At 54.2% G+C, this 26938-nt stretch overlaps 1 protein-coding gene across 13 annotated transcripts in view; it reads right to left on the bottom strand.

Annotated features, from left to right (window-relative positions):
* ZMIZ1 (zinc finger MIZ-type containing 1) overlaps positions 1-26938 on the bottom strand; it is a 223413-nt gene that overhangs the window by 24628 nt on the left and 171847 nt on the right. For 11 of the 13 annotated variants that reach the window (XM_073240733.1, XM_037013332.2, XM_037013333.2 and 8 more), the window contains 2 exons: positions 10149-10293; positions 886-1000 (listed from right to left, as the gene is read on the bottom strand). In XM_073240733.1, coding sequence (XP_073096834.1) covers positions 886-1000; positions 10149-10293 — 260 coding nt within the window. Of the gene's footprint in view, positions 1-885; positions 1001-10148; positions 10294-15719; positions 15738-16949; positions 17061-26938 lie in introns of those variants that run through there. The other 2 variants (XM_073240736.1, XM_073240735.1) reach the window with 2 other exon arrangements.

Genomic DNA, 26938 nt, shown 5'->3' on the forward strand with positions numbered 1-26938 from the left:
GAGGGAAAGGAGAGAAAAATGGGGCATTAACTGTTCCCAGGGCACACTGATTAGAAATGAGTAACCCAGCCTGGAACCAAGCAGCATAGATGAGACCCTCGGCCTGGGATGGAATGAGGAGGGGCTGGGTCTGCTCCAGGTGGCAGTTGGGACACCCTGGCCTTCTCAGCTCTCCTGCCCTGCAAAGGGGCCCAGATGCCCAGAGGATCAGGCCACACAGAGACCCTGGGCTGCTGCTTTGTGAGGGAGAAGAGAAGCCCGATTTGCCAGCTCTGGAAGGCAGCAGGATCCTGGTGGAGGAGCCCCTGTGGCCCAAGACCACAGGTAAGCCCAGTGGTGCCCTCCAGGGCAGTGATCAACCCTGAGCCTTCCATGTGGCTGTGGCAGAAGCCAGGCAGGGAGAGAAGAGTGGAGGAAGTAGGATGGAGGAGGGAACGAGGGCAGGAAGCAGGTTTGACTAAAGGCATGGAGAGGGATGTGCCACAGTATAAAGCTCAACATTTTGCTGAAATCTAATCCAGGCCATCCAGGGTCAAAGGCTCCAGATGTTGGAGTGCGGGGGCCATGAACACCCAGGAAGTTCTCCTGTTTACCCAACCAAAGTAAACGTGGGCTAGGGAAGAACACCCAGTGGTCTGTCAGATGAAAGCCATTCCCCTAGGAAGGCCCTAGGATGGGGGAAGTGCCACCCTCCTGAGGCAGGTGTGGACAAATCCTGGGTGGAGGCATACCCACAGCTGGGTGTGCCCTAAAAGCTGGTCTTTCCAGCTGGGCAGAGCCTAGCAGACAAGGAGGGCTGGCAGGGAATGGTGACCAAGGGCCCCAGGGCTCGGGGGATGGTCCTGTCTAGGTACAGCTGTGGCTGGGGGCAGGACAGGCTCTTACCTGGCTCTGGGATGTGTTGGTCACTCCCCAAACCGTGGTGACCACGGAGAGGGAGCCGGGAGGCTGGTTGGTGTTCTGCTGCCAAGGGACAGAGTCATAGGGGAATGACCCATCACTGCAGAGGGAGACAGAGTGGGGATCCTCAAGGGCTGCAGACAAAGGCTTACAGGGAGGCATATCCCATCACCCCACCATGTTCTGCATCTCCCAGCCAAGACTGGTGACCCTCATCTCAGTCAGTCCTGGATCCCTGGGCCTGGCACAGTGTCTGATCTAGAACAGGCATGGCAGGCATGGTGAAGGACTGTGCAAGTGACCACCTTTCCCCCCATCACTGCAGAGGGGCCACCCATGGCCATCTGTCTCACCTTAGCCTAGGTCCACAGGCCATACTATGGAGCAAGAAGGGGGACCCACCCACAGGCGCCATCTAAGCTCTTCCTTCAACCATGCATGGACCTTAAGTAGCATTCCAGTAGGCACTCTGGCTCCCCGCCAGCTTCCCCTTGGAACTTCCTGGGCGCTTCTCAGAGGCCCCTTCTCAGTCTCAGCTCTGCCCCTCCCTCACCACTCCTTGCAGCAGGTCCATGCAGCTGTCCTGGGATTTGGCCTTTGGGAAGAGCTTCCTTCCATCACTCTCCCTTCCCGATTTGGATGGCTGGTGCAGGCCCACCTGCCACGCTTCCTCCCGTTCCCACCCCAACCTCTCTCGTGACCTCACCACGCTAACCTTCCTCAGACACCCAAGATCCTCTGCACAGAGACCTTCAGTGGCTTCTGGTGTTCACAAAGCAAAGTCCAAACTCACACTTCAGAATTAGTTCACCCTGTTGGCTAATCCCGTCCAACCCTGCTTCCCACCTCGGCTCCCCTCTCTCCCAGAGCACCACAGCTGTTCCCACATCTCCCCAGTCTCCTCCTTGGGCCCAGCAGTACCCACCTTGTCTGGTGACATCTCCTGAGAAGCCCGCAAACATCAGAAGCCAGGACTTAACCCAAGGCCTGACACCCCACCCTGCGCACAGTAAGTGCTTAATAATGGCTTCCTCTTAGTTGCCGTGATGGAGGCAGAGTGAGATCCAGCAAGCCCTGGGGAGCGAGTCGCAGGGGCATGAGCCTGAGAAAGGGTTGGCGGGCCCACAGCCCGAAGGAACCGACAAGGGTCCCGGCCCCCAGGAGTGCTGGGCCGGGCCTGCCTCTCCCCAGTGTGAGTCCTGTACTGACTCTCTGGCACCTCTCCCTCACAGAAAATCCCAGACGCGGCCCCAGAAGGCAGAAAAGCAGAGCACCCATACCTGCGGCCCCACCTGTGCCCATGGCACACCGGTGGGGGTGAGGCCACGAGGCAGCACTGTCGGGTACCCGGCAGGTTGGCCGGGGAAGGGGTAGCAGAGGGTGGTGTGGTAGGAAAGCGCCTCGTGCCTCAGTCTGGCTTGTGCCTTTATCACAGGAGGTCAGCAGAAGGCAGAAGTTCTCACTCATGCCTAGAGAACTCTTAACCCAGCTGAGTAGCCAGTCCGGGCCCTGGAAGTACAGAGGGGCTGGGAGCTGGGAGCTGGCCTGGTGGTAAGGACAACTAGGAAGGAGGGGCAGTCCTGCACATCAGGCAGGCAGAGGGGAGCTGGGGTCTGAGTCTTGCATCCTGCTCCTTGCCTGGTGGCCCTGGTATTGGTCAAGTTGGGTGGGTGCCCTGCACAGGTGGTCAGACTGGAGGGGAGGCCCATGTATGTGTCACTGACTGTCTGCCCATGCTTGCTGTCCCCCTGCCTGGACACCCCCTCTGCCTGGCCATCCCTTGGCTTCTTGTCTCTGCTCAGAAGTTGCTCACTGGAGGGGCCTGCCTCAACTCCTGGTATAAGAGCAGCGTCACACCTACTCCTCTTCCCTCTTATCCTGTACCCTGGGTACAAATTCTGGACTGGTTCTTCCCTGACTCAGGGCCCTGGCGCAAGTTCTCAAGACTGCCTGTATTCAGTTTCCTCATCCGTAAAATGGGCATAAGAATGGCAACCCCACTCCACTTTTCCAGCATGTTCAAACTTCAGGTCATGAAATGTGAGCAGGTCATGACACTGAAATGGCATGAGGAGAGAAAAGACGGAATGAAACAGAAAGTAATCAAGTGTGAGTACACAGTAAGGGTGAGTATTGTTCCCTGAACTTATGTCTCGGTTTTATACACAAGTGTGTGTAACCCGGGTCACGGTGTAATAGCTGCATTTACTGTGGGCCTCAGTCAAGACTGAACAATACAGGCCTTGGTGCTGTTAACTCTTAGTCAGTGTGAGGTCTCTAAGCATAAGGCTTAAAGGGGAGGATACAGACAGAAAGGCTTTCTCCAGTGGAAAGTAACACACACTTTAGGATTACTCATGATTTCTGGGGGACATCAATAGGCCTAGGACTTTGTAGAAAGAAGCTGTCCTCAGGGAACCCAGCTCTCCTGCCTGCCCCCTGCCTCTGCTGGCCAGATGACATGGATCAGCGGAAAGGGGACGAGGCCTAGATGCACAGGCCAAAGGCGACAGACAGCTCACAGTCTCTGTATCTGGGGTGGCTGACCGGGGACCTGGGAGTCCAGAGCTTGGGCGGGGCTGAGAAGTACAGAAAGTAGGCAGTGGCCCTGCTCCTCAGCACAACTGGGCTGGAAGAAGCTCTGCTCTCGCATGGTGGCCCCTGAGGACCCGGGCCACTGCCTGGTCCCAAGGGCTGGCACACCAGAGTCTTGCAGGGAGGCCTGGAAAGGCCATGGTTTTAATAAAAAAAGAGGAGACTCTTGGCCAACCCCTTTCCTTGTGCTAGGTTGACTGGGACTGAACACAGAACCCTGGAACTTAACAGCACAAGCCCGAGTCTGTCTTCTCTCCCCAGAACACCTGCCCTCCAAGCTCCCATCAACCCCACAGGCTGGTGTCCAATTCTCATCAAGGTTCCTATCCTTTCAGAACATGCCTGGCTGGCTCAGGGAGTGAAGGCCTTGGGGAGGGCTCCATCTGAGCCCCGGGGGGCTGGCAGCTGCTGCCTTACCACCTCAGGCGGGGAGGCCCCAGCACACTGGGATACTGCACAGCTCACAAACAAGCTCCCAACTGCCCTGCAGCTCCGTGGGTGGCCCCTGTGGGCGGAAAACGGCTCCTTCCTGTTTTGTCCCCTCCACCCCAAACTCGGTGAGAAGCAAGCCTAACTGACGTTCCCAAACTGAGTATCCCGTCGTCTGGCCAGAAGGTTCACTCCAGAGCCCAGGCACGTACCTGGTGTGCACGCATGTGGATGGGGGACACATGTGCATGCACATGGGCCCTGCTGCCATGTTGCTGTGCACACACGGGTAAGAGACAGGCACACACATGCAGGAGTGGTTTCGGGGACCTGCCACCCCCACTCGCACCTGCTGCAGAAGCAGAAGTGGTAGCCGCGCCAACACGGCTGTGACTCATCTCCTGGGGAGACGGTCTTGCTGCCGCGGTGAAGGCTCTCGCCCCCACAGGCCCATGGCAGCTGTCAGCCCTGGCTGCACTCACACACTGCTATCGGGGGTGGGTGCGGGGCCCACTCCCCTCAGCCAGAAGAATAAGACAGGTTCCTGGGCCTTGTTGGGGTGAGGGGCCTATGGTGATGAAAAGGAGGCCTAGGGGATCTTGTGGGGTGTCCTGAAGCCCCTTTCCTCTCCGGCAAGTACTATTTAACCAGCAGATATGCTCAGTCGGGTCAGAGGTCCTTACTTAACACTTTGGGGCCGCCCACTGGGAACCACTTCCCTCCTCTTGTCCATACCTGATAGCAGCTCCGAGGGACTCCTAGGCCCCTGGGATCCGAGAATCCCACTTCTGTAATCATGCCCAGCTCTGTGCACCCCCAATACAACAAGCCCTGGTCTCATACCACAAGCTGCCCCTAGCCACAGTCCTGTTCAGCCCAAACTACCCCCCAAATTCTTTTCCATGTACAGAGGCACCAGTGCCAGAAGCCACTTTGGATCTTAGCAATGTTCTGCCTGCCAAGCACCTCCTAACAGCAGGGCAGCTGCTTTCTCACCTCTGGGCCTCTTCTCAGCCTGGGATGCTTCATCCTTCCTGTGAAAAATACCACTTATCCTTTCTAGGCTCCTCCTCCAGGAAGACTTTGTCAGGTCGACTGGCCTGAGCTCCACTTGCTCCACCTGTTCCTGGGCCCCTAGAGGGAGCCTGAGTGACAACCTTCCTGCCTTTTTCCTTCTGCCCCAGGAGCCCCCGAGTTCTCAGGCTACCTGTGCCTGGCATGATGTCTTCACATACCCACAGGGTACAGGAAATCTTTGCTAACCAAAGTGCCAAGGAGAAACACCACCTCTCTGTGCTTTTCCTCTGATGTATGCGGAAGAATGAATAAATGTATCTGTTCATTAAGCCTGCTTGCTGACCACCTACAGTGAGCTCGTGACCACATGGGCACTGGCACCAGGAAGTGAGAGGTCCTGCCCTCCAGAGAGGGACACAAGGAAGCTAATGAAGGAGCTACTTTCTCTAGGGTTCAGTGTCTTCATCTGTAAAATGGGGATGAAAATAGGCCCTTCCTCAGAAGGCTGTCTGTCATGAGGATTGAGAACTCACATGTATAAGGCAAAGGACCATGTCCAGCATACCTTGGGCACCTTAAAATGGTTCCTGCTATTATTGTTATGATTTACTGAGTGGCTTCTAGATGCAAGGAACTATGAGAAGTGACATTCACCTAAGAACTCATTTAATTCCTTGAAGTAGGCTTAACAGATGCATCTTGTAGGAGCAGAGGTTCACAGGGTCCCAGAGTTCATTGAGGGCAAGGGTACCAGGTGGGCTTGAGCACATCCACTGTCTCAGGGAGCTGAGTACCCAGTAAGGCAGCACTTCCCCAAATAAAGATGGTGATAACAAAAGGAAGCAGGTGCTATAAGGCTGTCTGAAAGTCCACAAGAAGGATCCAAGAAGGGGTATAGCTTCCAGGGGTTCTCAAGGATGTCATGTTTGAGAAGCCACCCAGTTAAGGGACAGAAGATACATAAAGAGTTTGGCCTTAAAGACTGGCTGCAGAGAAAAGCCAAAAAGTGTCCCCAGAAAAAAAACAGCTTATACATCAAATCACTAGTTGTGGCCTGGACTGAGTATAATGGCAAACATTCAGGGACTCTGACTAGACATTTTTAAGGCTGGCAGGGGGAGGCCTTGCAGACAGTGGTTAGCTACCTGGCCTCTGAAGTTAGACCTCTTGGGGTCAAACCTTGGCTTGGCCACTGACGATTTCTATGACCCAAGTCAGCCTCAACTTGCTCATCTGTAAAGTGGGACCAACACTCTCCTGGGATGAAACATATGAATACAGGTAAAGTTTAGCACAGTGCCTGGCACAGAGTCCCTAGGACTCTCCTGAGCAAAACCAAGGGCATTTTCCTCTGTTTCCTCAGCACATTTTTTTCATATAAAAGAGTTCTTCACACTGTAGTTACAGTAGATAGCTTACATGTCTGTTTGCCGGCTCCATGGGCACCAACCAATGTTTGCTAAATGTGAGAAAATGAGTAAAGCCCGCAAAGAGGGACTGAGGTTCCTGGATGCCTCCCCTGGCAGTGTCTATAGACATTCATGGAGGGATGAGGAGGGGAGGGATGAGTTATTTCTTCCTTTGCACTTCTAACAGCCACTTTATTTGGGAGAAATAACAAATTCCTATTAAGGGTATTGTCAAACCCTAATTAATTTCCCTGATCTGGCTATACTGGTCCCATCTCCATGCAAGGCTACAGTGTTACCACTAATGAAACACCCAGCCGGGGAGGAGCTGAAGCTCCCACCCTCTTTAATTTCGGGGAGCCATTAACGGTGCTCTCCATCATCACAGTCACTGGGGCCTGCTTCCTTTCTTCCCTGCGGTGAAATGTGGAGAGGAACTTTGCAGCTAACTGCATATTACAGGGGTTTAAATTTTTTCATTAGGAAGGGGGAGAGGAAAAGAGCGTTGCATCTTGGCAATCTGGAACTGATGGGGCAGGATTTATGCCCCCCCTTATTGCTTTTTTTAAAAAATTTTCTGGGGGCAAGAAGAAGGGTCTATGACAAACTGAGCTTGGGGTACAGCTATGTACAAAAGAGCAAACAATTTAAGCTGTAAAGGTGGTGTGATGGGACCAAGGAAGGGAGCCTGGGGGTCAATTTTGATCAGCCCCTTCTTTGTTAGTAGATCACCAATGAGCACATCATGGTCTGATGGCACTGGGTCCATGAGGCATCTTGTGTGCTAGGCCTGGGAATGCGCTGTAAGCCCCGCATTGCTGTTATTCCATTTCTCCAGGGGAGGAAACTGAAGCACAGAGAGGTTATGGAACTGCCTAAAGTAACCCAGATAGAAGATGGCACAGCCAGAATTCAAAACCCAGCAGCCTGGCTCTAGGGCCTGTGTGCTGCTGCACAGAAGGAAGGCCATGGCCCACACAGAGTCCCAGGGGAGACCAGGGACCACCCAGGAACCCCTCCTCTAGGGGCTGCAAACCTCTCACCTGGAAGAGGACGGGTGGCACCCGTCAGCTTTGGAAGCTTCCCCAGCTCTAGCAGGCTTTGATTATAATCAAATTGAGAGTGTAAACAAGATTTATTAGGCTTTTAATTACCTTTGCAGCACTGATTTGCATACGGACAATGTGCTAATCACAAATGACTTTTTTAATCATTCATTAAAAAATCTGGGGAAGACAGCAATATTTGTTGGCTCAAGTCCAGGTCACTACAGGAACTGTGAAAGGGTCCTACTGCCTGGCCGCAGGCTTTCCCTGTTTGGGAAATTACGTGAGGGACTTAGAAGGTGACGCACCCTGCTGGAGTTTCCCTGGAAATGAGGGACTTCCCCCCGGGGAAATTCATGACGATACAGTAGAGGCTGGCTAACTTTGAATCAGGGGCCTCAACAGCCACAAGCACTCAGCCTTAGCCCTGGGCCTGAAGGGACATGGCTGGTCTTGGTTCAGCTGATGACACGTTCTGGTCTCAACTGCCCCACAGTAAGATGGAAAATAAAGTGCAATGCAGATCAGAATCAAGTTAAGGATCAGATACCACTTTCCAGATCTTGAATGGCTCACAGCTGGGTGAAGGGCAGATCTCTGTGTGTGGTTCAATACCCTGCCCTCCCCGACTTTCCCTTCTGATTCTGCCATTCAGGGTGGGAGGTGTTTTCCAGAGTGCCCGCCCCCTCAGTGCCCTCTGGTAGGAGGCTGCGTTCCAGGGAATCAGCTGGTTACCGGTCAGTACTTCACCAGCCTTCCAACACACTCAGCTCTCCCTTCTCCGAGAGGCTCCTCTTTGCATTCTGTCATTCATGGGTATGCACAGGGAGCTAAACTAGTGGCTCTTCTGCCCCCAGTATTTCTTGGGAAAGTCAGTCTGAGTCAGTTGAGTTCACAGAATGCACCTACCTACCTCCCAGACCATCTCTTTCAAAGTCAAGGCCCATGTCCTCTGGGCAGCCTCTTGACAGTCAGCCTGGCCATCTTCTTCCTTCTGAATCCCAAGGCCAAACCCGCCTGTCACCTAATCGTGACTCTGCCTTGATCTGCCAGCTCCCAATCTTGCTTCACTAAGTCTTAGTCTCCATTTCTCCCTTATTTTTCATACTTCCTGTTTAACCCCAGAACCAAATGGTCTCATACCTTCAGCTTAACTCAGCAAAGGCCTGGCAAAGGGCTAGTTGTGGTCCAGATCTGGGGCACTCAGTGGTCTGAATGGCCACAACCAAGCAGGTCTGAGGCAGATCTCTGGGGGGACTACTTGGCAACAGCTTTACTAAAATGACTTGGAGGGGGAAACGATGGAAAGGACATGAGATGTGCTAAGATGAAAGGCAGAATGATTCTGGTAGGACTGAGTTAAAGGAGCTAAAGTGTAACGAGGGTAAATGCTGAGTACACAGCGCACGATGCATCCAGCCACAGCCTGTTCTCATGGCCAGGCAGCTGTTCAGAGAAGTCCTGCAGCTTTTAGCTGAGCCAGGGGCAAGAGGTGGAAGGTGAACAGAGGCAAGCTTTGCCTCTAGAGCAGTGGTTCTTAACCACAGGTGATACCCCACCCCCAAAATGTGGGAGGGTGCTTTTGCAATGCCAAGGGGGGCATGAGAAGAACCAAATGGGTAGGGACCAAGATATTAAATGCCCTGAAAAGTCCTGCACCATGAAAAATTACCTTGGCCCAAATGCCAACAATACCACCCTCCCCAAGGCCCCCAGAAGCATGCACAGAGGAGGCCTATTTTAAGAGCTGAAGTTGTCATAGCCTGGTCAATAGTGAGGCAAAGTCAGTGATAGTACAAAGTGCTTCTGACTGAGGCAGGAGCCGCATGTCGAGAGCTATCCTGCCCAGGCAGGGGGCTAGACCAGAGGAACTCTAGGGTCCCTTATGGCTCCGAGAGTCAACAGTCTCTAATTCGATTTATAAAGCCTGGCCAGCATCCAACTTTCTGGCAGCACCTCAGTGGTGTAACCCGGGTCTCCTGCAGGTGTTCTCAGCTGCAGCTGCCTAGGTCAGAGCTCTGACTGCAGATGGCCCTCTGGGTCACCTAGAGGGGCCCACACAGGGAGAGCAAGCAGCATGGCAGGCTCTGTGGTTCCAAGGTGAGCCTAGCCGGTATAGTGCGCAGAGTGCATCTCCAACTCACCAAGGGACCTCTGAGCAGAACCTGGGGACCTGCCTGCTGAGGCGGGTGCAGGGCGGACCGGCCAGTTCCTTGGTGCCGGGCAGCTTCTGGCAAGCCCATTCCCACCTGTGACCTGGGGCTCCTGGTGGCTCTGGCCCTGACCTGGGGTCCCTCTCAGCTCCTGTCTGGCCAGCCTGGGCTGGCTCTGTCCTTGTCTGGTGGTGGGACCACCAGCTCTGTCACCTTCCTAAATCCCTTCTGGCCCTGGTATTTCTGGGTTTGCTCAAGATCCTGCTCAGGAAAGAGGGAAGGCCTTGGGTCCAGGAGTGTTAACTTTCTGTTGGAAGTCTACAGCCTGAAGAAGAAACCCACATCCACCAAAGGGACAAAGAAGTCAGGCTGGGTGAGTGAGACCAGTCCTTGCAACCAGTTTTGATGGAGGAGAAGCAGTGCTCACTCATGAGGATTTAAGAAAACAGCTGCATTTTAGAAAACGTAGTATCTGCACAGCTGCTTAGAGGCCCCACCCCAGAGTTTCCTTCCACCTGAGGGCGTTTCGAAGAGACGTGTGGGGCCGAGCACCCATCCCAGCGGCCCTGGGCCCCGCCCTGGGGGCACAGGCCACTCACCTGTGTGACAGAGTGGGTTTCATGGAGCTCATGGAGCTGAGGGAGGGCTGCATGGGTGGCTTCCCGGGGGGGTCACTCTGGCGGCTCTTCTGATGCCGGAGCAGCAGCAGGCGGCCAAGCTCCTCGCACCAGGACGACAGCAGGGCTGGAAGGAAGGACAGGATGGTCAGCAGGCACCTCGGCCGCCAGGCCCTGCAGCGCCCACCCACGCCTCGCTTCCCCAGGCTGGGTGCTGTGGATGCTGGCTCTGCTCCCCCCTGGGTGATGGTGGGAGAATCACAGAGCTCCCTCAGGTGGCCTCAGTGCTCTCACCCGGAGGTGGGACCAACACCCGCAGGACGACTAGGAAGCTCCTGCTGCCAGAGAAGCAAGTCTAAGGAGGCCTGATTTTCACTTTAATGAAGGCAAAAACCAAGTGGCCAGGGTCTTCAGGCCCAGTGTCTCAATGAGGAGCTCCTCAGGCCTTGTCTGAATCACACCCTTTACCACCTTCAGCTGGCACTAGGGGAAGATGCCCACATGCATGAAGCCCCAGTGGCAATACAAGGCTGCCACTTCAAACTACCCAGATCGTGGACAGAGTCCCCTGTCAGCCCAAAGTCCTGACAGGTAGGGCTGGGGACCCTCTGAGACCCTGCCAGGCTCTGGCCCTGCCCATGGCTTGGGCAAGTTCTATCAGGAGTGGGCAGTGAGTGGGGTCTGACATCCTGGGGAGCAGTGAGTTCTTTCCTGCCCCTCACTGGATGGGCAAGTCTAGGAAGCAGCTATTAGACTAACAGGAGAAACCTGTCCAGTCCCTATGAGCTGACTGGAAGGGAGGTGCCCATGTTCCCAGTAGTCTGCTGGGGGCCAAGGGGCAAGACAAGTGTGGTGGTTTTCATGGGGAATGGGGCCGGGTAGCAAGTGGTCCCACCACAGCCACTGAGTTCATTTGCTTGGCTTATATAGTGGCCAATCAAGATTGCGCATGGGGCTGAAACCCAGCCTGTGTCCCCTCCCAAGAGGGTACCTGTTTCTCCCTCCAGGAGGGGATGCCAGTGGGCAAGCTGTATCTTAAAAGCTGTGTCCTACCCCTCTCTGTAGGGTTCATCTTGCCACCACTTGCACAGGGAAGAGGGTGCCAGAGCGGAGAGGCCCCCCCCCAGCCCGTGTGTGTCTGCCCAGAAACTGGTGCCCAGCACACATCTGCTGCAGCTGGAGGAGAAAGCATTCTATTCAGAGACACTGGAACAAACAGAAACGAATTTCCAGATTGCTCCATTCTTTTCCCAGGTCCCTAGTTGCTGCTTCTTGTGCGGGAGGGGCACTGGGCATCTGGAAACTCATTTGCATGCCAAGCACGAGGCCTGCTGGATCGAAGTGATGGAGGGATTGCTTGGCTGCCAGCACAAAGGACGGCCACAGATGGTGCCGCCTGCTGCCCACTCTGCCCCTCCCAGCCCTCGCTCCTCCCAGGGACCACTATGACATGTGGGAGGGGATGGGGGGCACCATGGGGGCATTCAGAATCTTCCTCCAATGTCACAGGGCAGCCCCCTGCTTGGTCATGGACAGCCCTTGTTTTCCTATCCCTGGTGGAGTGGTTCTCCATAAAGGGAACAAAGGGAGGCTGGCGGCATACTAGGGCCAGGCTGTAGAGGGCCTAGGATGCTGTGAACAGATGTGATGTATCTGACAGCCACGACACAACACAGATGCCATGACAGCCACATTCCTACAACCAAGAGGGAAAGGATGGAGAGGGAGGGAGGCACCACCCCTTGCTCCCTCAGCCCAAGTGGCCAGCTAGCACAGAAACCTCGCCGGCAGACCCATGGTGGGCGGGTGGGCAGCCAGAGAGCATGCTCTCAATGCTCTCACCATGGTGCAAAGCAACGAAGGCTGTTCTGAGGCAAATGCCAGTTATGACAACACACGGGGTTCTGCAGCCAAACGGGGAGTCTGAGCACTGTCAGAGACCCAGGGGGACCGACAGACAGAGGCAGGTAGGGGATCAGACAAGGACAGAAAGACAGCCCAGTGGGGTGGGTGTATGGGTGTGCACTGCATGTGTGCCTGGATTTGGGCTGTCTGTACAGGTGGAGCTGATGAGGAGGGTCCTGCCTGCAACCTCTTCTGGTCAGGGTGGGGCATGGAAAGGGCTCCCTGAGCACATGCTCTGGGACTTGGGAGGTATACCAGGCTTGGCGACTCCCAGGATGGGGTGGGTACGATGGGGAGGCCTGGTGAAGGGTGCACAGAGCACGCCTGTTTACAGGAGGAGTTGCAGGAAGAGATACCAGCCATCTTACTGCCTGGGCAGCCACTGTGGCCAGCTGTCTGCCTTGTCCTGTATTAATCACCCCAAGAGTCTGTATTCCACCACTGAGAACTATATGACCTTGGGCAAATTACACAAGCTCCACAGTCCTCAATTTATCTGTTAAATGGGCACAATACTAATGCTCACTTCATAGATTATTACGACATTTAAATGACACTAACACCTATAAAGTGCTTAAAATAGGGTCCGGAGTTCCCGAAAGCATTGTGTGTGGTCTCTAGAGGCAAGGAGGGATGCCTGCAAATGTGCTCTGTTCATGGAAGGCAGTAAAGCACCTCAGGAGCAGGAGGAATGACTCCAGAAGGTGTCAAGGGAGCCCCAGTGGGTACCTGGGCCTGAACCACCCAGGGGAGGGAGGGTGGGGAACAATGGCGGGCAGGCAGTGGGGAATGGGGCTTGAACTGTGTCCTGCCACTCTCTGGCTGTGAGATTTCACCTCTTGGAGCTCCTGTTTCCCCACCTGTGGATCAGACTTAACAAGAGCTGCCTACCCCAAAGAGTGGACATGAGCTGTCAATCAGTGTTGTCAATCAATTACAGGGGTCTCCAAGCAGAAGCCAGAAAGGGAGGACGGGTGGACCAACAGACCCTGTAATCCACAGCAGCCCCAGAAAAGCAGCCCCTCAGTCCCAGCCCCACCACACAGCCCCAGGAGAGCTGGTTGAGACCCGACCCTGGCGCTGGTCCACAAGACCTGATCTCAGCTCAGGTTCTACCACCTGTGTGACTCCTGGAGAAAGTCAACCACCCCTTCCTGTGCCTGCTTCCTCATCTCTAACGTGGGGTGGTGGTAGTTTTACTCCCCATTTCATGGGGGAGTTTAAGGACGAGCTGAGTTACCATCAAGAAGCAGAGAAACAGGGGCACCCAGGAAGCCCTCTAGGCACGTAGCAGGTGCTATGCATGTGTTTGCTACAGTGACATTAGCATTATTGACCTTGGTTGGTAGATGAGTGACTGACAGGATGGGCCTCGGTGTCTCTGTCCACCTCTAATACACAGCAGATCCCAGAGACAAAGGAACTGGGTAGGTGTGCAGCTCTGGAAGTTCACAGGGGATGGGGTGGGCACAGAGTGTCTCTAAGTGCCAGGCCCCAGGCTTTGCAAAGTGGCCCCTTCCTCCTGCCTCCTTTCAAGCTGCTGAAGCGAGTACCAAGGGGCAGAGTAAGGAACACATGATATATCCTGCTCTACCTGAGACACAGGCAGCAATGATCAATTCCCCCTTCAGCCAGTGAAAAAAGGTGCCTGCAGCCCTGCAAGGAAGGTATTTTGGTTTCTCTAGGGTGTCTGTAGGACTCCCCAGGGGGTGGGCAGCACGTGGCTACCTAGTCCAGTGGCAGCTACTTCAGAGGGGGCTCCTTAGGATCCAGAACAGCCCGAAACCCAGGCCTCTCTTTTGGCTGTCGCGTTCCGGAGGGCCACATACACAGGGGGTGTGGGGGCAGTGGCACTGACGGGTCAGTGGAAGGGAGAGCGGGTTCCAGCCAGGGAGAAGACATGACAGGTTGACCTCTCATGCTCCCACTACGACTCTGCAGCCTATCTAGGGAGTCACAAGGGACAGCAGGGTTTCCACTCCAGACCTGCTGTGGACTCAAACAACTAAGGTCATTTGCCAGCAGCACAAGTCTTACAGTTGATGTCACATCATGGTGTGACTGGTTGCATGATTTTCTTCCCTAGCGGTACATAACATAGGGATGTGTGTGACAAGGGGAGGTCTATTAATGGGATCAAGTAGATGCCTCTAGGGGCCCTTGCACCAGAGGATGCTATGGTGCAGGCAGAACAAACTCTGAAAGAGAAATGGAAACAAATGCCGGGTCTGTGAGTCAGGAGGGTGCAGGACGGAGGTCTGAGGAAGGGCACCAAGGGAGCCAAGTTCCTGACATTTGCTCCCCCAGATCTTTCTGGCTTCCCCTTGCAGCTAGCAGCCACTACAGTGCCCTGGAGGGACAAGAAAAAGGAAACCAGATATAAGAGGGAGGGAAGGTCTTGAGAGGAGGCGTGGGGCATCTTTGTCCTGCCTTGTCCCCGATGTGCCTTCCCTGGGGGCAGTAACAGCCCATGCATTTGCCTCTGTACCCTCGGCATCTGGAAGAGGGGATGCCCAGGGTGCGATGATCAGACAGGCTAGTGCAAAGCTGGAGCTGCCAGCTGGACCCAAGAGACAAGAGGCAGTGTGAGGAAGAGGCCGCAAGGCCGGATTTGGGAAGTACCTGGGCTCCAGGTAGGGAGGGTGGAGCTGCATTCTCCAGACCTGCCAAGTTACCAGCAGACAGTGAGCGGGCTCGGGTGGAGAAGAGGCAGAGGCTGGAGTCTAAGCAGGTCATCAAAGAGGTGGACAAACTTGCCTGGGCACATGTGAAAGGCTGCCCCCTCGCCATACTTGCTTTGGATTTGAAAAGGAGCCCAAGACCGGAGGCAGCCATGTGGCCACAGGAAAAAAGGCATTTGTTTCCTATGGAGGGAGTGGGGGCAGGGGTGGAGTTGGGGAAGGCCTAGTCAGTGCGGGGTCAGGGGGTACACATTTCTGTAAGGTCTGGGGATTGGGAAGGGACAGGAGCAGTAGTGGGGGCACATGGCTGTCTCGGGAGGGGGGTACAGAGATCTGGATGGAAGGACCAAGCAGGGCAATTATCAAATGCACAGCAGCCTTGAGAAGCTACACGCAAAATGAAACAAAGGCACATTAAGTATCAAAGAGCATTTTAGCGGCTAGAAGGCTGCTGGAGAACAGGGGAACTCTGTGAGTGTGCGAGTGAGTGTGGGAGGGACTTTGGGAGACCCAGGGATGGGGCAGGGTTCAGGGGCACCCAGGAGGCCCAGCAGCTCTCGAAGCAGGCTGTGGAGTAGGGCTGAGGAAGAATCCTGCAGAGCAAGGCAGAAAGCGTCCCTGGGAGCACACAAGTAGGAGTCACTATTAAATGGAAAATACTAATGCTGCATTTTCAAATATTTCTATTCCATCAGCTTACTAAGTCCATACAAGACCCTCTGAAATGGCAGCAGAAGGTGGTAGTCCCATTTCCTGCAGAGAAGTCTGGCATAGGCAGCTGGAGGGCTTTGCCTGGTGAGTCAGGAGGAAGAACCAGGCCTCCATTCTGGGCTCCTCCCAGCTGCCTTTCCTTCCCCAACCAGCCCAGTTCTGTTTGCACACCCACAAGGATCCCAGGAGCATCTAAAACCACCTCAGGAAGACACTCCCCCACCCGTCCACCCATGGGTCATTGCAGCCTGATTACCTTTACTGTCTCTCCCCTTTGCTTCTGCCTGTTCCAATCACCTTCCGCAGCCCTGAATTATGACAAGAGCGTCCTATCATTTATCTCAGTCTCCAAACCAGCCTCCCGCCAACCCTCACACCACAAGGCAGCCAGAGGAATTTTTCCGTAAATGTATTCTGATCACCTCTTTCCCATCTGTGTCCCCAGAGGGTGCACAGGGCCTGATAGACGGTAGATGCTTGATGGATGCAGAAATGAGTGAGTGAGCTGGGCTACCCAGGGGAAAGGTTGTGGTATTCTACAGCGAGAGCATGAGCTCATTGGGATTCAAGGGTTTCATTTCTGCAAACCTGGGGCCCAGCATGGTGTTTGGCATAGGCTATGCAGCACCAACACAAGACTAACAGGCTGAAATGAATCACAGTTGGATAACCCGACATGCAGAGGGCGGGAGAGATACTGGGCACACCACACCTGAGACCCAACGACCAGGGTAACACCTGTGACCTGGAGTCCTGAGGCTTTCAACCTGCCAGCAGCTCCCCATTCCTTGGGGACCCGGCCTCAGGAGCATCAGTCCAGAACAGAATCTCACCATGATGTGTCCAGAGACTGGCACTGTCACCAAATGAAATCTACAACCAAGAACCCAGCTGCCTGGGTTCAAATCCCAGCTCAGCCACTTACAGCCTGTGTGACCTTGGGTAAGTTACTTAACCTCTCAAGTGATACCTGTTTGGTGACATGCACCCCATTGGTGGGCTACTCCAAAATGGGGAAAGAAAAGCAAGCAGTTTACAGAAACAACGTCAGGCCGTGTCACTTGGGAAGCCAGCTGTAGCTCTGGTTTTTCTCTGCTCACGGGTTGGCCCTCTGCTCATGGCATGTTGACAGAGTCCATCCTGCAGGAGGAGGGCCAAGGGCCTACTCAGAGCATCAAACCCAGGGGTTCCTGGAGATCCTGTTGCTCCTCCTCGTCTTCCTGCCTCCCAGTCCCAGGCCACACCCTCAACTCCCCCACCCGCTTCCTCTTTCCTCTTTCCAACATGGGGTTCTGGGGCCAATGTCCAGGGAAGCTGGGGAGCCAGAGACACTGGAGACCCCCAGCCTGTGCCTGGGGACCAGGGTTCCACTCCCCAGACCTGTGCAGAGAAAAGGAGGAGTGGTGAGGGCCTGGGAGGGGAGGGTGAGGGGCTGGAGGACCCAAGGACTGAGATGACACAGCCTGGGCTGGTCTCCCCATCTCACCTGTGAAGTGCAAAGGCAGTAACAGCTGCTTACTGGCCGGGCGTGAGGAGTCCTAAGGCGGAGGAAAGGCCCGGGCGAGCTTTCATCCGCATGTGGGAGATGGTGAGTCTTGTGCCAGAGTCTCAACTGGAAGCTATAAAGTGCTGACTACCTCCTGCCTCCAGAAGGGAGTGGCCAAGGAATAGATTCCCGAGCCAGGTTGCCTGGGTTCAAATCCCAGCTCAGCCACTTAGCATCTTGTGTGACCTTGGGTAAGTTACTTAACCACTCTGTGCTTTTCGTTTTCCCTTTTTGTAAATGGGCATAATAAATACTACCTCACTTCTAAGGTGTCATGAGGATTAAACAAACAATACATACAAAATGCTAGTATGATGCCTGCCATACAGGAAGGTTTTTATAAGAATGAAGTTACTGTTTCCTTGTAACTAAGAACATGTCCCTTGAGGATATCAAAATGCCTGGGGCCCAGCCTTGTACCTTTTCCTTCACACTGGGTGCCCGCGGGCAGGCAGGGTTGTTCCGTAGCACCCAGCTATACTCATACCCAATGTTTTTCCTGCTCACACTGTATTGGGCAGACCCCAGGCTCTCATGGAATTGAGTCCCAAAAGCTGCTCACTTCTGACTCAGCTCAGGCCCTGCAGCCCGGACCAGTCCTCTGCAGCCACTCTCTCCACACTGGGCCAGCAGGGTGGCTGACACAGGGCATCTCTCAGCCTCTCCTCAGTCCCCATCCTGTGTGTTCAGCCAGAGGTGGGACGGACAACAAGAGCCAAGGTCAGGATTCCTGCTCTGACCCATGACCTCTGAGCACATCACATCTACAGAACTGTTACTCTGTCTGTCCTCAGCAATGGGCCCTCACTGCTGAGTGCCCCAGAAATGGAAAAAGCCCTCCTCCCTGTTTTCTCAGGTCATCTCCTGAGAAAACACAGGAGGCACACACCCATGGAGGGGCAGAGCCAGGAACAGTGACTTAAAGCCCTAGGGCCAGAGGCGGCAGCTGCTCAGCTCAGGAGACCCAGCATCAACCCTAATGCGGCTGCTGACCCAGTTGGGCAGCTGAAGCCATGGGTGCACACCTCTGAAATGGGGTGGCATAACCCTACTAGCGATGGGGAGGACCTAATGGGCTGATAAGAGCACAGACAGCCCTTTAGTCTTCCCAGCTGCCTGACACCCTGTGCCTCATTGCAGCCTCACAACACCCCCCAGCAAGGGCTGACCAAGGATGAGGCTGCCTAGGTTTCAAGAGGCAGAAACGGAGGCCTAGGCAGTGATTCAACCACAGTCCCACCACAGGACAGCACCCTGCTGCTGGTCCAGGATTGTTTCTCTCCTTCCATGAGGCTGTGATGTCACAAATCTGAGAATAGGCACATCCCCAGGAGATGGCTCTGTGTGCCCACGCGCCCCCTCCGCGCCCCCCCCCCCACACAATTCCACTCCATCCTAGTTTCTTTTCCCTGGTCTGCTACCAACTTCCTGTGTGACCTCAGACAACTTCCTCCCCTCTCTGGGCCATATATAAAAGAGTGGGTGGCCCCATGAATCAGCCCTGGTCTCAAAGCAGTGTCGTGTCCCTGATGTTGCTCAATCTCGCAGGTGCTGTGGGATGAGCCGCCTGTCCGCCCACCTGGCCTGGACCCTCCCCCTTCTCCCAGCATGATGGAAATGGCTCCAGAGACCTCACGTTGCTCACATGCCCCCCATTCACTAAAGCCCTGAGCCCACAGTGGGGAGCAGATTTGCTGAGGTCTGACAGCTGGTGTGTGCAGGACTGGGGGTGGAAGCCCAAGGGATGGGTGGGAGGGGAGGGCTCTGGAGCCTCGGCTGCTGAGGCCGCTGAGGGGTAAGCAATTCCCTCTGGTTACAGGAAACATTATTCAGTGGGGGGGGGGCAGGCTTGTGGGTTGGACTTTGGTGGCCCTGACAGCTGACTCCTGGAACATAAAACGAGAGATGTTTTCCTTGCGGGAAAAAATTTTTGCCTTCCTGAAAATCGACTATATCATTGCACGACCAACAGTAGCAGCAGCACAGCACACTGCCCTGTTTCAACGGCTTCTTATTTTTCCAGATCGTTCCCACACTCTGCTCCCTGCTCTGTCATCTCCCATCACTGTGTGGGTAAGAAAGTCCAAACAAGGAGGAACCGTCCTCTGGTCCTTCAGCTGTAAGTGCCCTCTGCGTCTGTCTGTCCTCTGCGTGCTGTGCTCAGGCCCATGTGCAGGAAGGACTAAGCAGGTTGGTGGCGTGGCTGCCCCCAGGTGTGCATGGCGGATCCCAGCCCACCCTGCCCAGCCCTGCCTGCTTCCTCATGCTTGACATCTCGCCATTTCTGGGTCTTGGTCTGGTGAGTGGGCCTCTGGCTGCTTCTTCCCTCTCAGAACGCTCCTCACATACTCCTACCCCCTCTCCCCAAGGGCTGCCCGGGTTGGCAGGAGTTGGGAGTCTCAAGGCGTGTGAACTCACCCTGGGAACTGAACTCCGGGGACCTTGGAGCTGGCAGGGCTGATTCCCAAACCGGTTTGGCCTTCCCTCACCCTGTGGAGGCCGGGCCTGCAGGGCAGGATGCTCCGACCGAGGAGGAGACGCTGGACAGGCCGAGCTTGTCCAAGGGCTTTAGGAAAATCCCTCCCCACATCACACCACCAGCTGGGTCTTCTGGATAACTCAGGGTTAGTTGGAAAGACATCCCCAAGCAAGCTCAAGGCAGCATTTCTATCAGAAAGAGAACGGCCTTTTCTTTTTAGTGGTGCCCCCTCAATCCTGCCAGCCTGGGGAGCCACCACTGCATCTTGTGCCCCTGCGAGGTGCTGGCTCACACACCCTTGCTCCCCAGACCCTCACAAGTTAACTGGTAGTGGGGTAGCCACAGGATCCATCTTAGAGATGGGGAGCAGGCACAGAGAAGACGGTGACTTGGCTCAGTACATGTCCAGGCTCAGGGCAGGCCAGACCAAGGCAGGATTTTCTGTCTTACTCCAGGGATGTTTGCTGGTAGTGGGGCAAGCGTGGGGATGTAGCCCACCTCAACTGGACATTATACAGCATTAACAGCAAAGCAAGTAAGCTGGAAAGGGGAGAGGGTGAGCCACACCAACAATAGACTGAGGCCTGGAGGCCTCTGTGCAGTCACCACCCCCTATTCTGGGAGGACACAGTTTCTAACAGGGCAGATTCCTTTTGCTACCCAAGGACTGACCTTGGCAGGTGCGGTGCCAAGAGCCAAGGGTCTCCCCACCTCCATCTTGCTCCAAGGCAGCACCGAGCAGGACAGAAGAGAGCCCAGAGGTCCTGCGAGACAAGGTCCTGCGAGACAAGCCCCTGCCTCCCCTGCCCTGCCCCCCACGCCCAGGAGCCATGCCCCGAGAACCACAGCACCTGCACGGCCCTCATTCCAGCAGGCGCCACCCTGAGAGCCTATTTTCTATTCTGCACGTACAGTTTCTCCTGGGGGCTAAACACCACTGCCTGTAGAAAGCTGGAGGAGGTAGGGCGGGGTTAAGGGAACCGAGTTCTTCCCTGGGTAGGTTACTTTTTTTCCTGAGGCTTCCCAGCTGAATACTGGCAGTTTGGCTGTGTCCTCCAAGCCCCAGCGCAAGGAGAGGTTGGCGTGAGGCTGGACCCTTCTGAGGATCAGTCAGACCTGGAGTCTAAACACAGCTGTCCGACTTTGCAGAAGGCAAAAGGGCAGTGAGTCGGAGCTCTGAAAGGCCTTGCTGTGCTGCTTCTCCCTCTGCCCGGGCCGCGTCCAGTCCTAGACCCTGGGCTCTTCCTGTGGGAGCCAGGAGCCAACGCCAAACCCCAGGACCCTCAAATGGTGGTATTCTTCCACCCAGCAGGGTTCACAAAGCCAGAGCAAACATTCCTGGGGTCCTAGTCCTGAGACTAAGGATTAGGGGGGTGCTGATTCCAAGGCACCTTTGTTTCAATAAAGGAACCACCTGGAAAGCTTCCCCACCCTAAAGACGGAATGAGGGGGGTGTGCCCTGGTGACAAGGGCAGGGAGAAATTTGGGGCGGCAGGACTTGGCCTGGTGATCCACACCCTTGACTACTCAGAGGTGGCTTCAGGTCACTCACTGCTCATGGAGAAAGAGCATATTCAGGAAAAACCTGCTGACCAGAGCCTCAGCTCTTCTGCCGCCAGTCATTTGGACCACCGTCCCCTCTTCCCGCTTCCTCTGGCTGAGTGACCTGGTTAACCTCCAAGGATCTCAGGTTCCTGGTGCAAGAGACAGACGGTGGTTCCTGTCTCCCCACTCTGGGCCTGGGAGGGTGAGACTGCATGGAGCCGAGGCTGAGCCACACGGCAGGTGCTCAGAGGTGGAGGCGGGCTCCCACTCCAGCTGCACCCACTCAGAAATCAGGCAGGCGTTCGCACTCAGGGACACATGACCTGGCCCCGGGGGTGGCACTTAGTGGCAGATTCAGATGCTCCTTCCTGACCTTGCGCTGTGGGAGACGACATCCCTCCAGTGGGCTCTCTATTCTGAAATGTGTTCAGCATTTCCCCTCTAATCCATTTATCCAGGAAGAGCTTGCACATTTCCCATTTCTGAGTCTTGGATTCCTAATCGGTCCTCCACTCCTTTTCCGAGAAACATTGAGTATGGATATTTGTCAGCACCCAGAAACCACCGGTACCTGGCTGTTCTACTACAGCAGGGGCTGGCCGTGGATAAGCCGGCTGCCCAAAACATCAGTCTGGCCTCCATTCATCCTACTGGGCTCTCTATCTGAGCTGCTGGGGACCTTGATACATTTTGGAGATTGCCATTCTTTCAGCACACTGTCTATTTTAGTTATGTATAGGTAGACACCATTCAAAGAAAGCCTGACATAGAGACTGAATTTATAAAACAAAGGTGGGTGAGGAGGGGGGGAGGAAAGGAGAGTTTTCTCTTTGCAGAAGCTCCTTTATGTGATGATATGATTCTCCGTGGTTTCTTTAAACATCCAGCTGCCTCGTTGCAATGAAAACAAGAATCATTTATAAGAATTCCATTTACATCTAGTGCTTCCTGGCTGCACCTGTTACTCAGAGTATAACAACTGGGTGACGGCTAGATGAATCTGTCTTGGATGGTAAAGTCTCAGGGCAGGACTGAGCAACCTGGGTCTCCAGGTCAGGGGTTCCCAAGTTTGCCTGTGCATTAGAATGTCTGGAAAGCTTGTTAAAATACAAAGTGCTGGGCCTCACCCCCCTGTGGGGTGTCTGATTCAGTGGGTCTGGGGTGGTGCCTAAGAATTTGCATTTCTAACCTGTTCCCAGGGAATGTTGACACTGCTGGTCTGGGGACCCCACTTTGAGAACCACTGCTCTAGATTGAGAGGTGAGCTCGGTTGCCAGTTGGTGCATGAAAGGAGCGGGAGGGAACCATGTCTCCCTTTCCCCTTCTGAGTTCAGAATGAACACCAGCTCTCAGGCAAGGAGAGCCCTGTGCTTGGCAGACAGTCTCCGACACAGCTGCCGATTTCCCCTCATATTTTCGTTTGTGGTCCTGGAGGTCTAACCCTGCATTCCCTTCCTGGCCTTGGTGCTGGAGAAAGAACACTGGGCAGGGAGTCAGAGGTGGGTGAGCCCGGTTTTATCTGCTGAGCTATGAACTGTGTGGTCTTGGTCAAGTCCCTGACAGGTGTGTGCACCTCAGTTTCCTCACTTGCATGTAAACCTGTGTCACCTGGCTGCTCTGGAGGTGTAAGAGGGCAACTATGACAGTGGCTACTACGGGTGCAGAACTTGATTCAGACCAGGCAGTTGATCTGAGGACTTTGCAGGCATCGTCTCATTTAAGCCTACATTCCGCAAGGTAACTTACTATTGTCTCCTCCTAACATGATGTGTTAGCTGTGTGGCCCTGAGCCCTCTCTGCCTTGGGGTCTGCCTCAAAGTGGCTGTCAGGACTGAGGTAAGTCCTGCAGTGCTCAGCATCCTGTGGCTCAGGACGCAGCCCCTGGGTAGTTGCACTGGGCAGCCCAGGCAGACAGGGGGGGACACACAGCAGCCTGGACCATCTGCAGTTCAAGCCTGGCTCCCTGTTTCTCTTGCAAAGCAGGTGGGGGAGGGAACTGTCATTTGTTTAGGCCTCTGCAGTGTTTAATCACCACACAGCTCACCCTCCTCCCTCCTTCCAGCGCCTGCTCTCTCCCTGCAGGAAACAGTACTCTTCCTTCTGCCTCTGATGGAGGCCATGAAAAATTAACAGCACCCAGAGAGAAGCAAACACTGGGACAGAGAGGGGTGTGGGAACCAGATGACCAGCTGGCCCTAGCCAGGCAAGCACCAGCTGGGTAGGCTGGATCCTGAGGGGGCTCTGAGGGGCCTGCTGGTCATACAGCTGACCACCCAGCAGGGACACAGAGTCTTGGGTGGCTGTCAGCCTGGGAGTCCAGGGCAAATCTAACAGCCTCTGAAGGAGCTGGAAGTAGAGCCTGGGCTTTCCAGGGATGTCAAGCTCTTGGACAATGTGAAGACAAGGATATATTCTCTGCCTCTGCCCTGAAGAGACCCAGGCCATGTACGGACATGCCCTCGGGGAGGCAACTGCAGGCCAGGCAGAAACTCGCACATCCCTTTCCTCCATTCTTTCTCTGGACAATCTGTGACGTCAGGATCAGTATTCCCAATTTCCAGGAGGAAACTGGCACTCAGAGAGGTAAAGGAACCTGCCCAAGGACAACCAGCCGAAACAACTGGCATAGTGGGATCTATTTATTTTTAAATGAACAAAATTACCTTTTATTCACATAAGTGATATACAAATCCATTCTTATAAAGCTACCATTTCAGACAGAGACCAGAAGAGGGATTAAGGCCCACATGTGCTGGCCTCCAAACCTATTATTTTTCCGTGATTTCTGATGGTTCCCCTCTATTACATTTCACATCCTCCCTTCTTAACTCCTAAATGTTACTGTGAAGAAGGAATGTGTGCATGTGATTAAAAATATATAGAAGTGGAAAAAGGGTATGTACCGAAACTGAAAAACCCGGTCTTCCTGACCCCACTCTTGTCCAGTTCCTCTCACCAGGGACATCACGCTAGTGGCTTTGGATGTCCCTTCTCGAGTTAGTCTGGCCTTTGCAGTGTCTGCCTGAAGGTTCTTGCCCTGGATATCCATGTGGTTCACCCCCAAATGCCTTTGTCTTACTCCTTTCTCAGTGAGGGGTTCCCTGACCTTTCCAGTTTATTAGTTCAACACATCTCCTGCCACCCAACTCCCTCTCTTTCTCTCCTTGCTTACTGCTTCTTCATAACACTCATTACCTCCTACTTTTTATCTTATGTATCTGCTGAGCCCCACTCCCTGGCCTGGAGCAAAAGCTTTTCCAGTGCAGGGGTTTCTGTGGACTACATTCACTGCCACAGCCTCAGTGCCTAGGACAAAGCCTGACACACGGGCAGCAATCAGCATTAATGGAAGGACCAGCATGGCCATGAGAGGTACAGGCACATCATACCCTGACACAAAGGGTGGCATGTTGTACATGCTGTTCTCAACTTCTTCTTTTAAGAACACATATTTTGGCTCCAACAGATTGTCACACCTAGAGCACAGAATGGTGCCTTTCCTATCGCTTGCCTCTCCAAAGACCAGCCTGGTCTGGGGCACACAGCAGATGCTCAGAGCTCAGAATGACCGTACTGGAAACTTGACCCCCTACCTCACACCACAGACCAAACCTCCCCCACCCCCAATACATTGTCTGGAGGATGATATAAGAGAATATCTCCATGACCTTGGGATTGGGGAAGATTCTCAAAGAGGACATGGTGGGCACTAGCCATAAGGGAAAGGTGATAATTTTTCCAACATTCCAGTGGAAAACTGGTATATCTAGATATCTCAGTAAGAAAAGGCCAGCCCACGGTGTCAGGAGAGTCTGAAAGAGACAGAAGACACAGAGTACATGGTAAGGCCCAGGTTCAAGAGCTCTGGGGAGTTGGGATCCCCAAGACTATTTGCAGTAGCCTAGGAATGCTTCTTAGTGAGGTGACTCCATCTGACTCCTTCTCCAGTTCTGGCTTCTTCCTCCTCCTTTCTGAAAATCCAGAGAGAAGACAGAGCCCCCTGCCCCTCTTCCCTGCCCCACGCAGAGATAACCAAGCAAGAAAAAACAAATTAAAGAGCCCAGGAGCCTGGCAGAGCCTTGGGAAGTTTGGCTTGACAGAGCAACAGCATTTAACAAAGCTCACATCATCCATCACTGGGGCCCAGTCATTTAGATACTGGGCATTTGATTACACTAATATGGGCGGCTGGGGCAAGGCAAGGCTGGGCGCTTCCTACCCTTGCCTACAAATTAGACCATCACATACAATCCGATTACCTTGACTGCCACATTTATCTCAGGAGAGGGGCCATCCATCACCTCTCAGCAGCTGGTGGTGTGCCTCCTACCATGGGGGGAGTGATGCATGCCCCCAGTTTCAGTAGGCCGTGCTCACTTACTTATTCATTCCACCATTCACTCAGCAAACACGGCTACAGATGCCCACTGGGGTGGGCCGTGGACTGCAGAGCAAACACAGGCTGTGTCCTCAAGGACTCCATGGAAGGGGAGGCATTCATGGAGATAAAGGCAATAAAGGAGAGCTCAGTGTGTCCAATACAGCTGATGGGCCCCGTGTATGTCCCAGCTCCCTCTCCTTCAGCTGGAGTCCTGAGTGTGATGTGTCACTGATCTAGTCTTCAGTGTCACATTTGTGAAATGGTTTACTGCAGTGCAGCGCCGTCCACCAGGACCTCTGCTGTGATGGAATCTACAGCTGCACTGTCCAAAATGGCTCATGGGCAATGCGTGCCTACCGAGCACCGGTAATACGGCTACAGTTACTGAGGAGCTGAGGCATTACTTGGACTTAACTTTTGCAGCCACACAGGGCTCTGGCTCGGGTAGTGGGTGCTGCAGAGCCCTGCAGAGTGGGTGCTGTGTTTTCAGGGCTGCACTGAAGGGCAAACCAGGTGGTCTTACAATGTCCACTGCAAAGGTTTGCATATGGTAACTGCTGACCGAGGCTGGGTTACTGCTCGCAGGGAGGGCTGGATTCAGAAGCCAAGGAAACCACAGCTGTTACTAAAAACCCTGAACAGAGAACACGGTCCTCTTTGCCTTCTGTAGTCTGGCAGGGCAGAGAAACACCCGTTTTAAAGGAAAAGCAGTGAGGCTCAGAGGTAGAGATGGCACAAACCATGAAGTGGTAGAGATAGAACTTGAGTCCAGGTCTTTGTGGCCTGAATCCCCTTGTCTTCCCAGTGGACACCTGACTACTCAGGAGATGCACAGCAGAGGCAAAGACTCAGGGTGGGGTGTGTAAGGGTAAGTCTGCTGGGCAGGCAATGGGCAGCAGCCTCTCCCTGACTCCACGGTCTGTGGCTATTACAGCTGTCAGCTTCTCCTCTGGGCTGGTATCCACTCAATGCAGCACTGAGGAGGTGGGTGCCAGGCCCTGCCCAGCATGCACCAGTCCCTCAGGCCAAGCCGAGGGCAGCAATGAGGCCTCTCCTGGCTCAGGGGAGAGCAGGGCCAGTGGACAGAATTTTTGGTCTTAAATATACCAACTCTACATGGGGCTCTGTCCTGAGATTTCTGCAGTGACAGGGAGCCTCAGTGACATTTGGACCAGAAAAAGCATTCAACATCAGGCTTCTCCCTGCTGTATGGGATGCTAGTTAGCAGAAGCCGGAAGGCTGGCAGGCCTGGGTTCAAACAGCTGCCACTGGGAACCAAAGGGCTCTGGGTTGAGTTGAGTCCCCTTACAGGACAACAGTGGGGATGAGGACCACCAACATGAACAGAATAGGGCACCCTGCAAGCACTCTCTTGCTAGGGCCTGTTCAAGTTATAGTTGATGCGTGAATAAAGTCTGAAGTGTGTAGGTGCCTATGCACATGGACTTTTTTCAATAAACACATTGGAAGCTTTTTTGGAGATTTACAACAATTTGAAAAAACTCATTTGAACCACATGGCCCA

Source organism: Manis javanica, chromosome 7, assembly GCF_040802235.1.
Source record: "Manis javanica isolate MJ-LG chromosome 7, MJ_LKY, whole genome shotgun sequence".
Lineage (NCBI taxonomy): Eukaryota > Metazoa > Chordata > Mammalia > Pholidota > Manidae > Manis > Manis javanica.